General features: G+C 38.0%; 1 protein-coding gene across 1 annotated transcript; it reads left to right on the plus strand.

Moving 5' to 3' along the window:
* The first annotated feature begins 5,937 nt into the window (after positions 1-5,937).
* On the plus strand, positions 5,938-13,651 carry rps21 (ribosomal protein S21). The gene is made up of 6 exons (XM_028454101.1): positions 5,938-6,007; positions 6,437-6,505; positions 6,760-6,823; positions 10,850-10,921; positions 11,035-11,090; positions 13,585-13,651. Exons 2-6 carry the CDS (start codon positions 6,456-6,458, stop codon positions 13,592-13,594), a joined length of 252 nt encoding a protein of 83 aa, XP_028309902.1. The 5' UTR covers positions 5,938-6,007; positions 6,437-6,455; the 3' UTR covers positions 13,595-13,651.
* Positions 13,652-14,016: the final 365 nt, after the last annotated feature.

The raw sequence follows: 14,016 nt of genomic DNA on the forward strand, positions 1-14,016 counted from the left end.
TAGTTTTTTATTTTGCAAACTGTTAAAAAAAACCTGAGTTGTTATTTAATTATTCATAAATTGATGCAGTGGATAGTTATCTGTTTGTAGGACAGCAATTGATAACTTTTGCATTGTTTTTTACTGTCTCAAGTCTTCAAAAATAATTCCCAGTAGCCAGTGTGGCTTTGAAGTAATTAGGGTCCGATGTCCCAGAATGGGACAGAGGAACCTATTGTTTTCGCTTTTATTTATTATTATTATGTACCTCCCCACTTTGAACGCTAATTCGACCCCCTAAAAACGCCCGAAAACTCACCGAAAATTGCACGCACCTCGCGCCTGGCGAAAAATTCGATAATTTGGTGGCGTGAAAAAAGATGATGGAACCGCACGACCGCCAGGTTTGACCGATATGTACGAAAATCGCCACATGTAGTCTTCGGCCCAGAATGAGCAAAAAGTTACATTGTGACCCCGCCCAAAACCAAACAGGAAGTCAGCCATCTTGGGTCAAAGGTCAAAAATGGCATTTCGCCCTCGAAACGCATCTGCGCTATCTAGTCTGAGGGGATTCATCCGATTCGCTTAAAACTTGGCAACACCACATAGGACCCATTGAAGATGAAAAGTTATCGAAAGAATTTGCGTATCTGTCACGGTTTGGTCGTGGCGCCGCCACAAAAATGCAATGCTAATTTTTGTTAGCACGCAGAAATGTCCAAATCTCCATAACTCTGGCACACAAACTACGATCAGCTTCAAATTTCACACAAAGGACATGTGCCCAAGCTTGGTCATGACTGCTTTGAAACATTTCCCATCATGCCTTGTGTTTTCGACCGGTGGCATTTAAGGTCATGTACACGGTTAGCATCAACAGGACGCCGTTCTAGGAAATAGCTTATAACTCTAGAATGCAAAGTTCAAACTGCTTCATATTTGATACACATGATGACCGTACAGCCATAAACAAAACTCGAGAACCAATTTACCCATAATGCCTTGCGTTCTCAGAGGGCGCCGCTTCTGTGGTCGTCCAACACGAGCAGCTGTAGCGGACAGACGATATGTTGTGTTGACTTCAAAACACTGTAGGATGAACCTACACAGAGGGTAGCAAATTGCTATGGAAGAAAAAACAGGCTGTGATCAGTGGGAGGGGCCTATAATGACACGGGAGAATCCTTCGCCATCAGCACGCTATAATAGGAAAATGCTTATACTGCTCCAATGCAAAGTTCAAACTGCTTCATATTTGATACACACGATGATTGTCCATCCATAAACAACGCTCGATGACCAAATTACCCATCATGGCCAGTGGGAGGGGCCTATAATGACACACGAAAATCCCTCGCCACAACTACGCCGTTATACGAAAACGCTTACAACTCCAGAATGCAAAGTTCAAACTGCTTCATATTTGATACACACGATCACTGTCCAGAGCTAAACAACAAACGATAACCAATTTACCCACAATGCCTTGCGTTCTCAGAGGGCGCCGCTTCTGTGGTCGTCCTACACGAGCAGCTGTAGCGGACAGACGATATGTCGTGTTGACTTCAAAACACTGTAGGATGAACCTACACAGAGGGGAGCAAATTCCTATTGAAGAAACAACAGACTGTGGTCAGTGGGAGGGGCCTAAAATGTCACTGGAAAATTCTTCGCCATCAACACGCTGTAATAGGAAAATGCTTATACCGCTCCAATGCAAAGTTCAAACTGCTTCATATTTGATACACACGATGATTGTCCATCCATAAACAACGCTCTATGACCAAATTACCCATCATGGCCAGTGGGAGGGGCCTATAATCACACAGGAAAATCCTTCGCCATAACTACGCCGATATACGAAAACGCTTACAACTCCAGAATGCAAAGTTCAAAGTGCTTCATATTTGATACACATGATGACCGTACAGCCCCAAACAACAAACGATAACCAAAAACACCCACAATGCCTTGCGCTCTCAGAGGGCGCCGCTTCTTGGGCCGTCCTACGCCAGCAGCTCTAGCGGCAAGACGACATGTCGTTTGCTGGTACAAATTGTGTCTTACACTTAATTCTCCTAACCACGCCTCCTACAATGATGCTAAACAAAAGCAGGTCAACTGTAGCAACAACCCACAGGAACTAAGGTCACCCAAGATCTCCCAGGAAGAGAAATGGTTTGTGACTGTAATTGTACTTGAAGACAGTTTGTGACATTTTGTAATGTGACAACAAATGTGTTGTGGTGTATGAATTTTGTTGGTATTGAGTTACCAGATCAGGACAGCCAAGATACTTTTTCTGTGTGTGTGTACTCTGATATTAAGTTAAGTAATTTCTATTCCATTCATGAAGTCAAGGAAATGTTGAGTATACATACAATACTTGTCCCCTGCTTGTGCAGTTGTTACATGTACTCACATTATATAAACATTTAACACAGGGAGGAACACAAACAGTAACCATAGTAACCAATACAACAGTCAATGTGGGAGTTAAAGTTAAGTTCTTCAATACATGAGGGGACAACTCTCTTTCTGAAACGTACTCCCTTCCAAATCAGAGTCATGTATTTCCAAACCAACTTTCTGTCTAGTTTAATTTAATACAAACAAAGGATAAAGAAAATGTTCGTGGCCGAGTGCAGGTTGTTTATTTTTCAGTGTTTTTCCAACCAAAAGCATTACGAGTCAGCAGAATTTGGAGTAAATGAGTTAAGAGGAAATAGTTCTATATGTTGTGAAGAGTGTTTGTTCAACAAACTACTAAAAGAAATGAACAGTCTTTTGTCAATGTCAATGTCAGGTTTATTTATGAAGCACATTTCAAAACAGCTACAACTGCCCAAAGTGCTGTACAGCAAACATTATAAAATACAATGTAAAAACAGTCACAAAATATACAGCATAAAACAATCATAATAAAATACATGGGATCTGCTCAACTTGTGTTGAAAGCCAAAGCAAAAAGATGGGTTTTCAACAATGACTTAAAAACATGAATGGACTGGGCCATTTTGACATTCAGCGGAAGGCTGTTCCAGAGACTCTGAGCCGCTACGGTAAAAGCTCCGTCTCCTCTGGTTTTGCGCTTAGCTATTGGCACCGCCAGAGTCATTTGATTGGAGGATCTCAGTGTTCGACCTGGATCACGTATCAACAAAAGCTCCGAAAGGTAGGATGGAGCCAACCCATTCAGACATTTAAAAACCATCAACAGTATCTTGAACTGAATCCTAAAACTGACTGGAAGCCAATGCAGAGAGGCCAACACAGGAGCTATGTACTCACGTTTCCTCGTTCCCGTGAGCAAACGCGCCGCTGCGTTTTGAACCAACTGCAGACGCCGGATGGAAGTTTGATCGAGCCCGCAGTACAGAGAGTTACAATAATCTAAGCGACACGTAATAAAAGCATGAATGACACGCTCCAGGTCGGCGTGAGGCAAATAGGATTTGAAATAGGATTTTAAAATGAATTTTTGGACACGCACATTCATATGCTTTAAACCAATAATCAATGTATCACTGACTTTAAATGGGAAATTAAATTACTGTAACAACTGGGTGAAAGACCTAGGTCAAAGTTCACAGATGGGAAATTGACTGTATGAGTCAAGTCTGCATTAACACAACACAGAAGAGGCTAAAAGGACACTGCAACAGTGTGGCTTTGAATTATAGACAGGATTATTCTGACATTGTTTTCCCAAGGAACCTGGAAGTAATGCTCCATGTCATCATGTGCATATTGTGTGAGTGGACAACAAGAACACCGTAGTGGTAGGAGCAATTCTCAATTCTGACATATTGTACATTTTAAATATACTGACTAACACTTGATTTAAACACTAACAAGGATGAAATTAGACGAATATTTATACATTTTAGAAAGGGCGAACCATGACATCTATTGAAATCCCACTTCATCTGCTTGACTATTTGTCTCTATTGGTGACAGTAACATTGAAATTTGCTTTTATTGTGGCTTATGCCTTGAATGAGAGACAAGTAGCATTTACAGTTAGGGACCTTTGCATGATGTGAATACACACAGTAACTTGCTCAGGTGATGTCTATGTTCCTCTATGCTATAGTTGTGACTGTTGTCTAAAAAAAACAAGCATATATGTTGATTTTAACATTTTACTTTGTAATTATGATTTTAAAACTTGCTAATGTACTATTATACATAATGTCAGTTACTGTATATACAATATTTTAAATGTGCCTGATATTTTTTCTAATTGTTATTGTGGCACTTTTTTTGTTCATAGAAATGTCAAAAAATATGAATACTTTGTAATATAAAATATTGGATCTAATCTTTGACCACTTTTACTAATACTACCATGAAATATATATGTCACGAAAACCAGCTGATTAATTGTAGCCTCTGAAGTGTATGAGGGGAGCAAATACATGATTGTGATTTACGTCTCAGGAAGTGTAAAGATCCAGCCTTGCTGAAAGAAATGACAGCCGATGCCTTCAGTAGAGAGAACATCAGACCTTCACAACGTGTAAAGAGTTTGAGGAATGACTGATCATCTGATTCGGGATACAAATGCAGTACAGAATTGCTGCAATGTGGACACAGCTCTTTTTTACCTTTTAGGGACATCTCTAGCGTGTCTCCACATCACCACTCTCATTCTGATATGAGTTCATAAAAGTGCGTGTTTGAATAAACATGTAATGTAAGTAAACACTGCGAGCCATAAAAAGTTCATCTTAGTCTGATCATATTTCAGGAGGGATTTGGTGTCTCATATTGTTTGTTAGGACGTGGGGACCTCTGCTGGTCATTTAGGATTATGTTTTTCAAACACGACAGGCCTGCTCAGCAATTTCATGTCGAAATTAAAAAAAACACCAAAACTTGATCTTTATGTAGCTTTTTTAAGGCTTTTAATGATGTATCACTCTCTGTGATAGATCATGTGTCTGCTTTATATTCGCTCTCCCCGTATGCTTTTATTCTGACACCATCACTTCCGCATGTCGGCTGAAAAAAACATTACACACATGTCTACATTTCATTTAATCAGTCACAGCGCAGGACAAAAACATAACAGCCATGAAGTATAGGCAACAGCAATATTGCTATAAAATGCAATAGTAGCAATAAATAAATAACAATAGATTGAACCCTGTATTTTAAATATATAATTTTGTTTTCTATATTTTAAAGTTATGCCAAAGAAGATAAAAATAAATACATGAAAAGTAAATCTGTTTTATTAAGTTATTGGTCTTATTTTCTGTTGTATATTTAAAATGAAGCTTTAATTTATAATAAACTGTAATTTATCCAGACAATTCAATTAATCAATGGAATAATCAATAGAATACTTGATTACCAAAATATTCAATAGCTACAGCCTGCAACTCTAAATTAGACACATCATAAAGGCAGGGTTGTTATGAACCAGAGACTCTTTAGGTTAGAAACATTTGTCAATCACCCACTCATAAGATTTCACACCAACTAAACACAATTTACTGCCATTTGTGTCTCTAAATACCACAGGAATGATCTATTATTTGAACATTTAAGATCTTTGGAGTAGTACTTAACTTTAAGAGTATCTGTACTATAGTCTTGTATAAAACACAAATGTGTTTAATGTATTACCAATAAACAAAAAATGTGCACATTTTTGAAAAATAAGTACTTTTTTGCACGATTTTATAGCCTCGGATCTCAGTTTGAGAACCAGTGCTTTATAATAGTCTTTATCCAAATTGTCTACTCAAATAATTTAAAAATAAAGAGCAAGCAAAATAGCATTCACTTTCCATTACTTCAATAAGTTTAAAAATGTATTTCAAATTCGATTTATCCAATAATTATATCAGACTACTTGGGTCGCTGATTTATAAATTACATGATCATCGCAGAGGTTGTTTTTATGACTGATTTTACATCGTGTAAAATCGAGCATTGAGTTTCCGTTGTTTGAAACGATCGACACTTCCGGGTCACTCATTCTTCCTTTCCGGTCGGCCATTTGTCGCGTGTGGTAGGTTTCAATCGTGCTCTGTTCTTTAAAACCCTTTAACGTCTTATATTGGCTTTTTAGTCATTTTTTTTATACTCTCCTCTTTATATACGAAGTTATGTAGTTGTATGTAATGCTGTGGTTCGCTTTGAGGTGCGGTTTGATTGTATATTGGATTGAATGTTGGATACACGCGGTTGGAGCTGCTGCATGCTAACTTAGCAGCTAGCTGCTAACGTTGCTTGTCTTTGAGAACTGCAGAAATACGTGTATCGCACTTTGGTAGTGATTTAGACCACTTAATTCACACATGTTGGATCTGTTCTGTATGTGGTGACACTGCAATTCGTTGAATTCGGCGGTAATGAATATTTAAAGCTTATCCTGGAAGTTATCCTGTTAACGGAGCTGACTGGGCAATAAATGTCTGCTTTTTCTGTTTTTCTTCAGATTTTCTTGAACCATTATCATGCAGAACGACGCTGGAGAATTCGTGGACCTCTACGTCCCACGAAAATGGTATATTACGCAGTATTTATTCCTTTAAAATATGATTTGTCGTTGTACTCCGAAGAGCTTACGTCGTCCTAATTTTGTGTGCACCCCCTAGAGTGAGTGCAATTAAATAAGATAAAACAAAGCAAGAATACGCAACACAGTATTAAGAAAAACACAGCATATCAGAAAAATACACAATGACAATGATGAACAAAATTACTTCAAATTAATGGTAATGAAAGGTCAAAATGTGTGATTTTGTTTTTCTCCTGCAGCTCTGCAAGCAACAGGATCATTGGAGCCAAAGATCACGCTTCCATTCAGATAAACATCGCTGAGGTATGGCTGGGCCTGCGTTAGATGGATATGCAGGGCGAGCAAGATTAGTCGCTGTTCAATTAAGTTTAGAAGGGCCTTCGATTGTAATTGTGGGAATTGAGTAATACATTTCCTGAAAGGGAAATATAACGGATAGTTGCATCTACAAGTATGTAGGAAGCACTCAGGCTGCCACTGTATTTTCAAACAGGCCAATAATGTGTTTTAAAAAGCCACTGTTCATATGTATAATCAAACCTTACACTACCACCTCTGAAGCATTTTTAAAATACATTTAGAAGATTTTACACATTTAATCCATAATAAATGTCAGTAATTCCATTAAGTCAGGGAAAGTTGCTAAAACAGAAATTATTTTATTCTGAAACTGAATTTGGAACATTTGATACAAAAAGACTGAGGCTCTGGTTTAGGTTAAACGTCAGTGTTTGGTCAGTCTAACAATTAAGTTCACATTATTAGAGTTCACTATATTTGGAGCAAGAGCCTCTGCTCTCACACTGAAAGGCCGAAACAACATCAAATAGAATGACTGTTTTTTAAACTAGCTAGGCTAACAGTTGGGTCACTTTTTTGAATTCACGATTTAAACAGCACCAGCTGGGAGCTCATCCTGTGTACTATTACAGCATTCACAAGTGTTGTGAGTTCTGTATTTCCAACCACAGTGTGTTCATTTAGCTGTAACGTTGTTAGTCTGAGTGCTGTACAGTGTTTCTCACACATTTATTTGTGGCGACCTGCCACTTTTAAGCCAATTGCAGAGCTACTGATATGTGCGCATGCAAAAATTCAACATGTGCATAAACATTCAGTCAAACTGGGTATAGTGTTAGCCAACAGGGTAACCACTTAATGCCAAGGTCCCCACGGTCATTAAATTCCTGCAAAAGTTATGGAATTTGAAAAAATGATTTTCCAGTCTTGAAAAGTAATGGAATTATTGAACTGTTTTTGAAATATAGCCTTTTATTTTAATGCTTAAAATCCAACCTTTGCGATTACTATGGGATGTTAAGCAAGTCCCTTAACCTTAACACATTGTGTTGTACATTGCTTTGGATAAGAGTGTCAGCTAATTGTAAATTGTAATCTTATAATTACACATGGTAGCACCTAGTTTGTTGATGTTAAATGTTACATTTCATAGCTGATGCATCGTTATTTAAAGAATATTGCAAAATGGGTATCAAAGGCAATTTTGCCATTATACAATGCTATAGATATGTAATGGACACAACTTGCAGTCCCTGTGCCACATTTTTGCTACCAACCATGGCGCACTCTCAGACCTCTGTTAAACTAGTACACTGGAAAGCCGTGCTCATTTTTGGTAGACTAGATCTTACTGGTTCAGAACTAAGTCATGAAAATTTGGTAAAATATTTTGGAAAAGTTTTGAAAAATCATTGTAAAAAAGTGTGGGAACCCTGTATTGCATGTTGAGTTGCAGCTGCCCGTTGGGTAGTTAAGTTACCTAATTTATTTATTCAACCTTATTATATTGTGTTTTTTACGTATTTAAGTATATGTCAACTCCTTGTTTCTTTTTTTTTCGCGCTCTGGTCCCATGGAAAAAAGTGATGTATCTCCATTAGCAGATGCTAAGCGAGGTAGCTGCTGTGTCTGACTTCACTTTTAACGGTTTCTGTGAAGAGTCAGATTTAACATTAGTTAAAGCTGCTGTGAGGTTTTTTTGGTGTCATCTGATCAAAAATCCATTGAGCATATCGTAGTCCAGTGTTCTGGGTGGACAGTGAATCTCTTAAACTTTTCCTGGCCCTGTAAATTAAGTTTATATATCCAGGAGCATGAAGCTGGACTTCAGCTAATCAGAGATCTTTCTGCGAACACATGTGGTCCATGGGCCGTTTTGGTATACTATTGGCTGGTCGTATTAAGTCAGGCGCGTTCACGTACCAATTGTAATGGCGGAAGTTCCAGCAGAAATCTCCATCGCGGCGTTAGGCACACCAGTTATATGGCAAATATAGTGGAAAAAGACAGACGGAGGTGGAGAAGCAACAGTTAAAAGGTTCAAACATACTCTGTAAGAATGAACCGCTTTGCGTACTCACGGGTTCCTGTAACTGTGGAGGGTCTGCCCCACACGCTGGACACATAGTGATAACAGAATAAATCGTGTGATGGTTGTCGGTCTGCCCTGAGCGACAGCCGCCTCTGTGTGCTTGTGGCGGGGAGGAGCTGACAGCAGCTGCCGCTGCTAGGGATGCACCAAATATTCAGCTACAAAATATACTTGGCCAAATATTGCAAAAAAAAAGCCACATTCGGCCTTTGGTGGAGTGAGTTAAAAGCAAGGCCGAATAGTAGCGCATGACGCAATCAAACAATGTGCAGTGAGGTGGTGTCCAACGCACAGATTTCTTAAGCATTTAATTTGAGGATTGACACAAAGGCACATCCGCATTTACGGAATCGTGGACAGAATCAACCACTGAAAACGATTAAACACGGAAATGGACAGAATAGGCATGGAACGCCGTCACCGTGGGGCGAAGAACGTTTATTTATGGGGAAAATGTTTCCGGGGACGGCTTATTAGGCGCATTGCCCTGTCCCGGCTGCATTGAACAAGACAAATCATCACTGACTCCTAAATACAGAGCCACCAGTGCCCGTTTAACTTGGCTGTGCTTGTAAAGCTCCATCTGTTTTTCGTGTAGCGCAGCGGGGCTCCGTGAAACCGTGATCAGCTGTAATCATCTTCACCTGCTCAATGTTTGAGCTGTTGTGCCTGGCTAATAAGAATAACTGTCCATGTTGTCCTTAAGTTCTTTTTATTCCATCCTTTTGTCCGTGCCTCATAGGTACACATTCAGTCAGCAAGCTACCTCAAGTACAACCGTTTCTGTGGGAACTTCCGGTTTGCAAAATAAGTCAGTTGGAGCGATGTTTTTAGAATGTTACATTTGAACAACATCTCACCAGAGCTACAGAAGTTCTATGGCAAAAGTTGTTCTGTTGATTTGGACGAGACCATCAATGCCAGGGATTGTAGTCTTAAACGTCGTAGTTTAATGATAACTTCTGATACTGTCAAATATTCTGACCCCTAGTGGTGAAATAACTGATGCTTCCTTGTGTTTGTCTAGTTTTGTGTAATCATTACAATTTTGAATGATGTCATCAAGATAATTTAATTTAGGTGAATTTAAACTAAGTTGATCGTAACTTAATCAATAAACCTGATCAGATTCAATAAATTATTGATCCCTTGAGAGGAAATTGAGTGACATTAATGTTGCTCCCATACATCTTTATATGACATAAATAATTAAAAAGGAGTCATCAGAATAATTCATGTCACTACAACTTATATCTGCTTTTTAATTGTATCTTACTTTATGTTTGACGTACATTTTTGTTTTATCACAGGAGCTAAAAACTAATATTTTCTTTAAAAATAAATTAGATTATTTAAAAAAAAAAAAAAAGACGGGCGAATATAAATGAAAAACTTTGTTGTGCTTTTTCAATATTCAATAAACATTTACTTTCTTTATATGTCTAAAAATGTATTCTAGGCTGTTTATGCCCTATTAAAATAAATCAAAAATAGTGAAAAACTTAAACACCGCATTCGGTATTCGGCCAAACTTTTATTTTTTTTACGGCTTTGCCCACACATTTTCATATCGGTGCATCCCTGTCCGCTGCTCGGCAGTAACTGCAGAGTGCATTCATGTTAGAATCTCTAAGACACCAGAAAAATATCTAACAACACAAAATGAAGTCTCTACATTTGTCACTAGTTTCTATGGAGAAAAAGTCGCTAAGAGCATTCACAAAATATACCGATAAGGGAGGCTAAATTTCGGTTTCAAAACGGAGCGGAGAGAGGATTCCACAAACTGCAGCTTTAAGTAGAGTGAATATTGATGTTTTAAGATGTTTAATCTGATCCCTGATTAATATTTAAATTCTAAAATGTGAATGTTTAAGTTTGTTCTTTGAGTGAGGTTGTCATTGTAATGTGGTAACTTTAATAACTTTCTTTCTCAGGTTGACAAAGTCACAGGGCGCTTCAACGGTCAGTTCAAGACTTACGCAATCTGTGGCGCCATCCGCAGGATGGTGAGTGCATCCCTTTATTTTGAAGCAGGTCTTTTCACAGCTTTCTGACTCATATTGTCCAAGTCTGACTGAGTCATGACTCTTCGTGAAGACATTTCCTGTTCTCTTCTCAGGGCGAGTCTGACGACTCCATCCTTAGGCTGGCCAAGAACGACACCATTGTTGCAAAGTAAGAAGCCCTCCCTGATGCTCAATGTAGGATCCTATGGGTGATTTTAGGAGTTGTAACACTCTGACCTCTTCACTCTATTACCAAACCGTTGGACTAAACATGCACAATATTTAAAATGATTGGAAGCCAAAAAACCGTATTACATTTCTGGCTCTGACTGTGTGCTGCTCTCACTAAAATCAAGGCAATGCAAATGCATCATTTAATAATAATACTTCACATAGGGGTGGGCAATATGGGAAAAATATCACATCACGATTTTTTCTTTGTGAAATCACAGTTTTATCACGATTTTTTTCATTCAAATTATTTAGACTATTTTAAAGTTATTTACCAATAAAACAAACCAAATCACCTTCTTAAAATCATTGCCTTAAATGGGAAAAAAGGAATTTTTTAATTGTATGTAAGCAATTCATCAAACTGGTTCCTAGTACAATTAACATCAAACCAAAAGGCTGACAAGTTCTTTTAGTCAGTCTTTTTATCTTTTTACTTTGTTTAACTAAAGTAGTGTAGCATTAGCATCACTTGCTACATAACAAGGCAGCATATCAGTCTAGTGATTTCTATTTGTTATTGAGGTAACACACTCATATTAATAAAATCCTACATTAAGCAGTCTTTGAACGCCTCATTTCACACAGTTTGGACAATAATATCCATTACAAGATAAAACGTTACTGCTTTGGTTACATTAGACCTGGGTGATATGAACCAATATTTATATTTCTATATTTTTCCTCAGAATGGCAATAGGTGATATAAACTTCATTTATTATTTATTTCAATAGTTTTACAAGAAAAACAATGATGGGTCAAAGTCAGTGGAGAAAAATGCCACAAAAACCCTTTTATTAATCACTAGCAGCACAATAACATTTTGTCACTTTTGACTTTTTCCTTCATTAAGACTGAAATGTGATTAAATCATGTAGTGTTGCTTTTTTCAGGGCAGCTTTGAGTTGAGGAAAGTAGTTTGTAGAAGAGAAACACATGCAGTGTTTTCTTAAACATATTTCAGTGTTTCAACACTCAGAACTGATGGAGTTAGACAGACAGACATTTGCACTGAGCCTCTGACAGTCACTAACACAGTGGAAGCAGCACAGATAACTGTGTCCGTGCACTGGGGGGGAGGGGCAGCAGAGCGTACTTCTGCCCCATTTAAGCGCTTAATAATCTGTAATGCTGACATGCTGACTAGCAAATGGTGTGATTTGGCAGAGAGAAAAAAACCTTTGGATGTTCTGTGTATGGACCACAGACATAAGATGCAGACACGGCACCGCAAGGGTTAAAATGTGAACTACAGACGGTTCTATGATCTCCGTGATTTGGGAGATCGTCGTCATGTTAAGATCCTTAACAATCTAATATCGTCATATCGCACACCCTTAACTGCAAAAAATAAATCAATTAGCTGACAGACTCTGAAGCCTAATTCATGGCTGAGGCGTCAACACAGAGGGCTATGCGTAGTTACAGCATTGACGTGACAAATCACACTGAAGAGCAGGGTTGGCAATATGAAAAAAAATCAAATCACAATTTTATTTGATTTTGCCAAACCAAGACTTTGTGACAATTTTTTTTTCACTTAGATTATTCTGACTATTTTGTGAGTTTTATTTAACAGCAATTTACCATAAAAACATTGCCCTAAACATGGAAAAAATGATAAAGTAAAACATAATTTAAGATAAAGTACTGTTTAAACATTTTATTGAAATTTAGGTAAACAATTTAGTAAACTTGTTCAAAGTACAATTAACGTCAAACAAAAATGTTGACTTGCAAATTAAAAGGTCTTAAAAGTTTTTATTTTTATTTTTGCTTGACTCAAAATGAAAAACTGAAACAAAATTAAAGTTAGGTGCACACTTGCTACACAATAAGGCAGAATATCGCCTCATTTTCCACAGCTTGGGTTTCGATCAAATCCTTTAAAAGATGAAACATTTCATCTTTCCCGGACTTGTTTTTTAAAGTTTCTTTCAGGGAGAAACTCCTCACTTGAACTTTCATTAGCGGCTCTGTAGTTGGGGATCAAAAAGGGGAGGGGTAAACAGACCAGGACACAGCCTACTGCTCACTCTGATTGGTTCATCTGTGTTCGTCCTGCCGAGGTCAAGCAGACAAGCAAATTAAATGATTCTTCAGAGGAACAAAACTTTGGATGTGTTTCTATGTGGGCATCTATTGCCCAGGGATGAAACGTGACCTACGGTTCTTCGCATTATTTCTGCGCTTTGAGAGCTTTAGAGTGAACCTTTTGTTTTCATGCTGTGCTCCGTCTCAACCTTGGTTTAGAAGGCATTTTAGTGCTCAGATTTACTGAAACACACTTTGACTCGTATCCAGACAAGTGCGCACTGAACGCGGTGCTTGCTTGCGTCCTCACAGTATCCTGTTTAGGGCAGGTTATGTGAGAAAAGGGTTGGTCTGCTTGTTTCTTTAAAGCTGATTTTTCTCTGTTTTTATGTTGCAGGAACTTCTGAGAGAGACGCTGAAGTTATGGAGACTTTGTAAAATAAATAAATGGAGAGAAAAAGTTACTTTGTCTGTGATTGTTCAGTCAGCAAACTGCTTCTGTCACTGCTCATGCACAGATGGCCCACAACATCACTCTGAAACTATTAAAGCATCACTATACACCCATGTACTGAACTCATGTTAAAGCTGCAGTGAGACAACATGAATGTCATTCAACTTTCCTACTGAAACCAAAAGCTCTTAAATCAGCTACCTGAAATTAATGCAGCACAACTTTAAAGGATGCTAGCAACAAATGTGTTGGCTTTAAAAACAAAGCGCAAAATATTGCAAGTAATCATTAACGTTAAATCCATGAATCAGCTTATTCTAAATTCCTTCCTCAAATAATATGGTGCAGTTTGAACATTTTACAGTGACCTCAAAA

Source organism: Gouania willdenowi, chromosome 7 (assembly GCF_900634775.1).
Source record: "Gouania willdenowi chromosome 7, fGouWil2.1, whole genome shotgun sequence".
NCBI classification, from domain to species: domain Eukaryota; kingdom Metazoa; phylum Chordata; class Actinopteri; order Blenniiformes; family Gobiesocidae; genus Gouania; species Gouania willdenowi.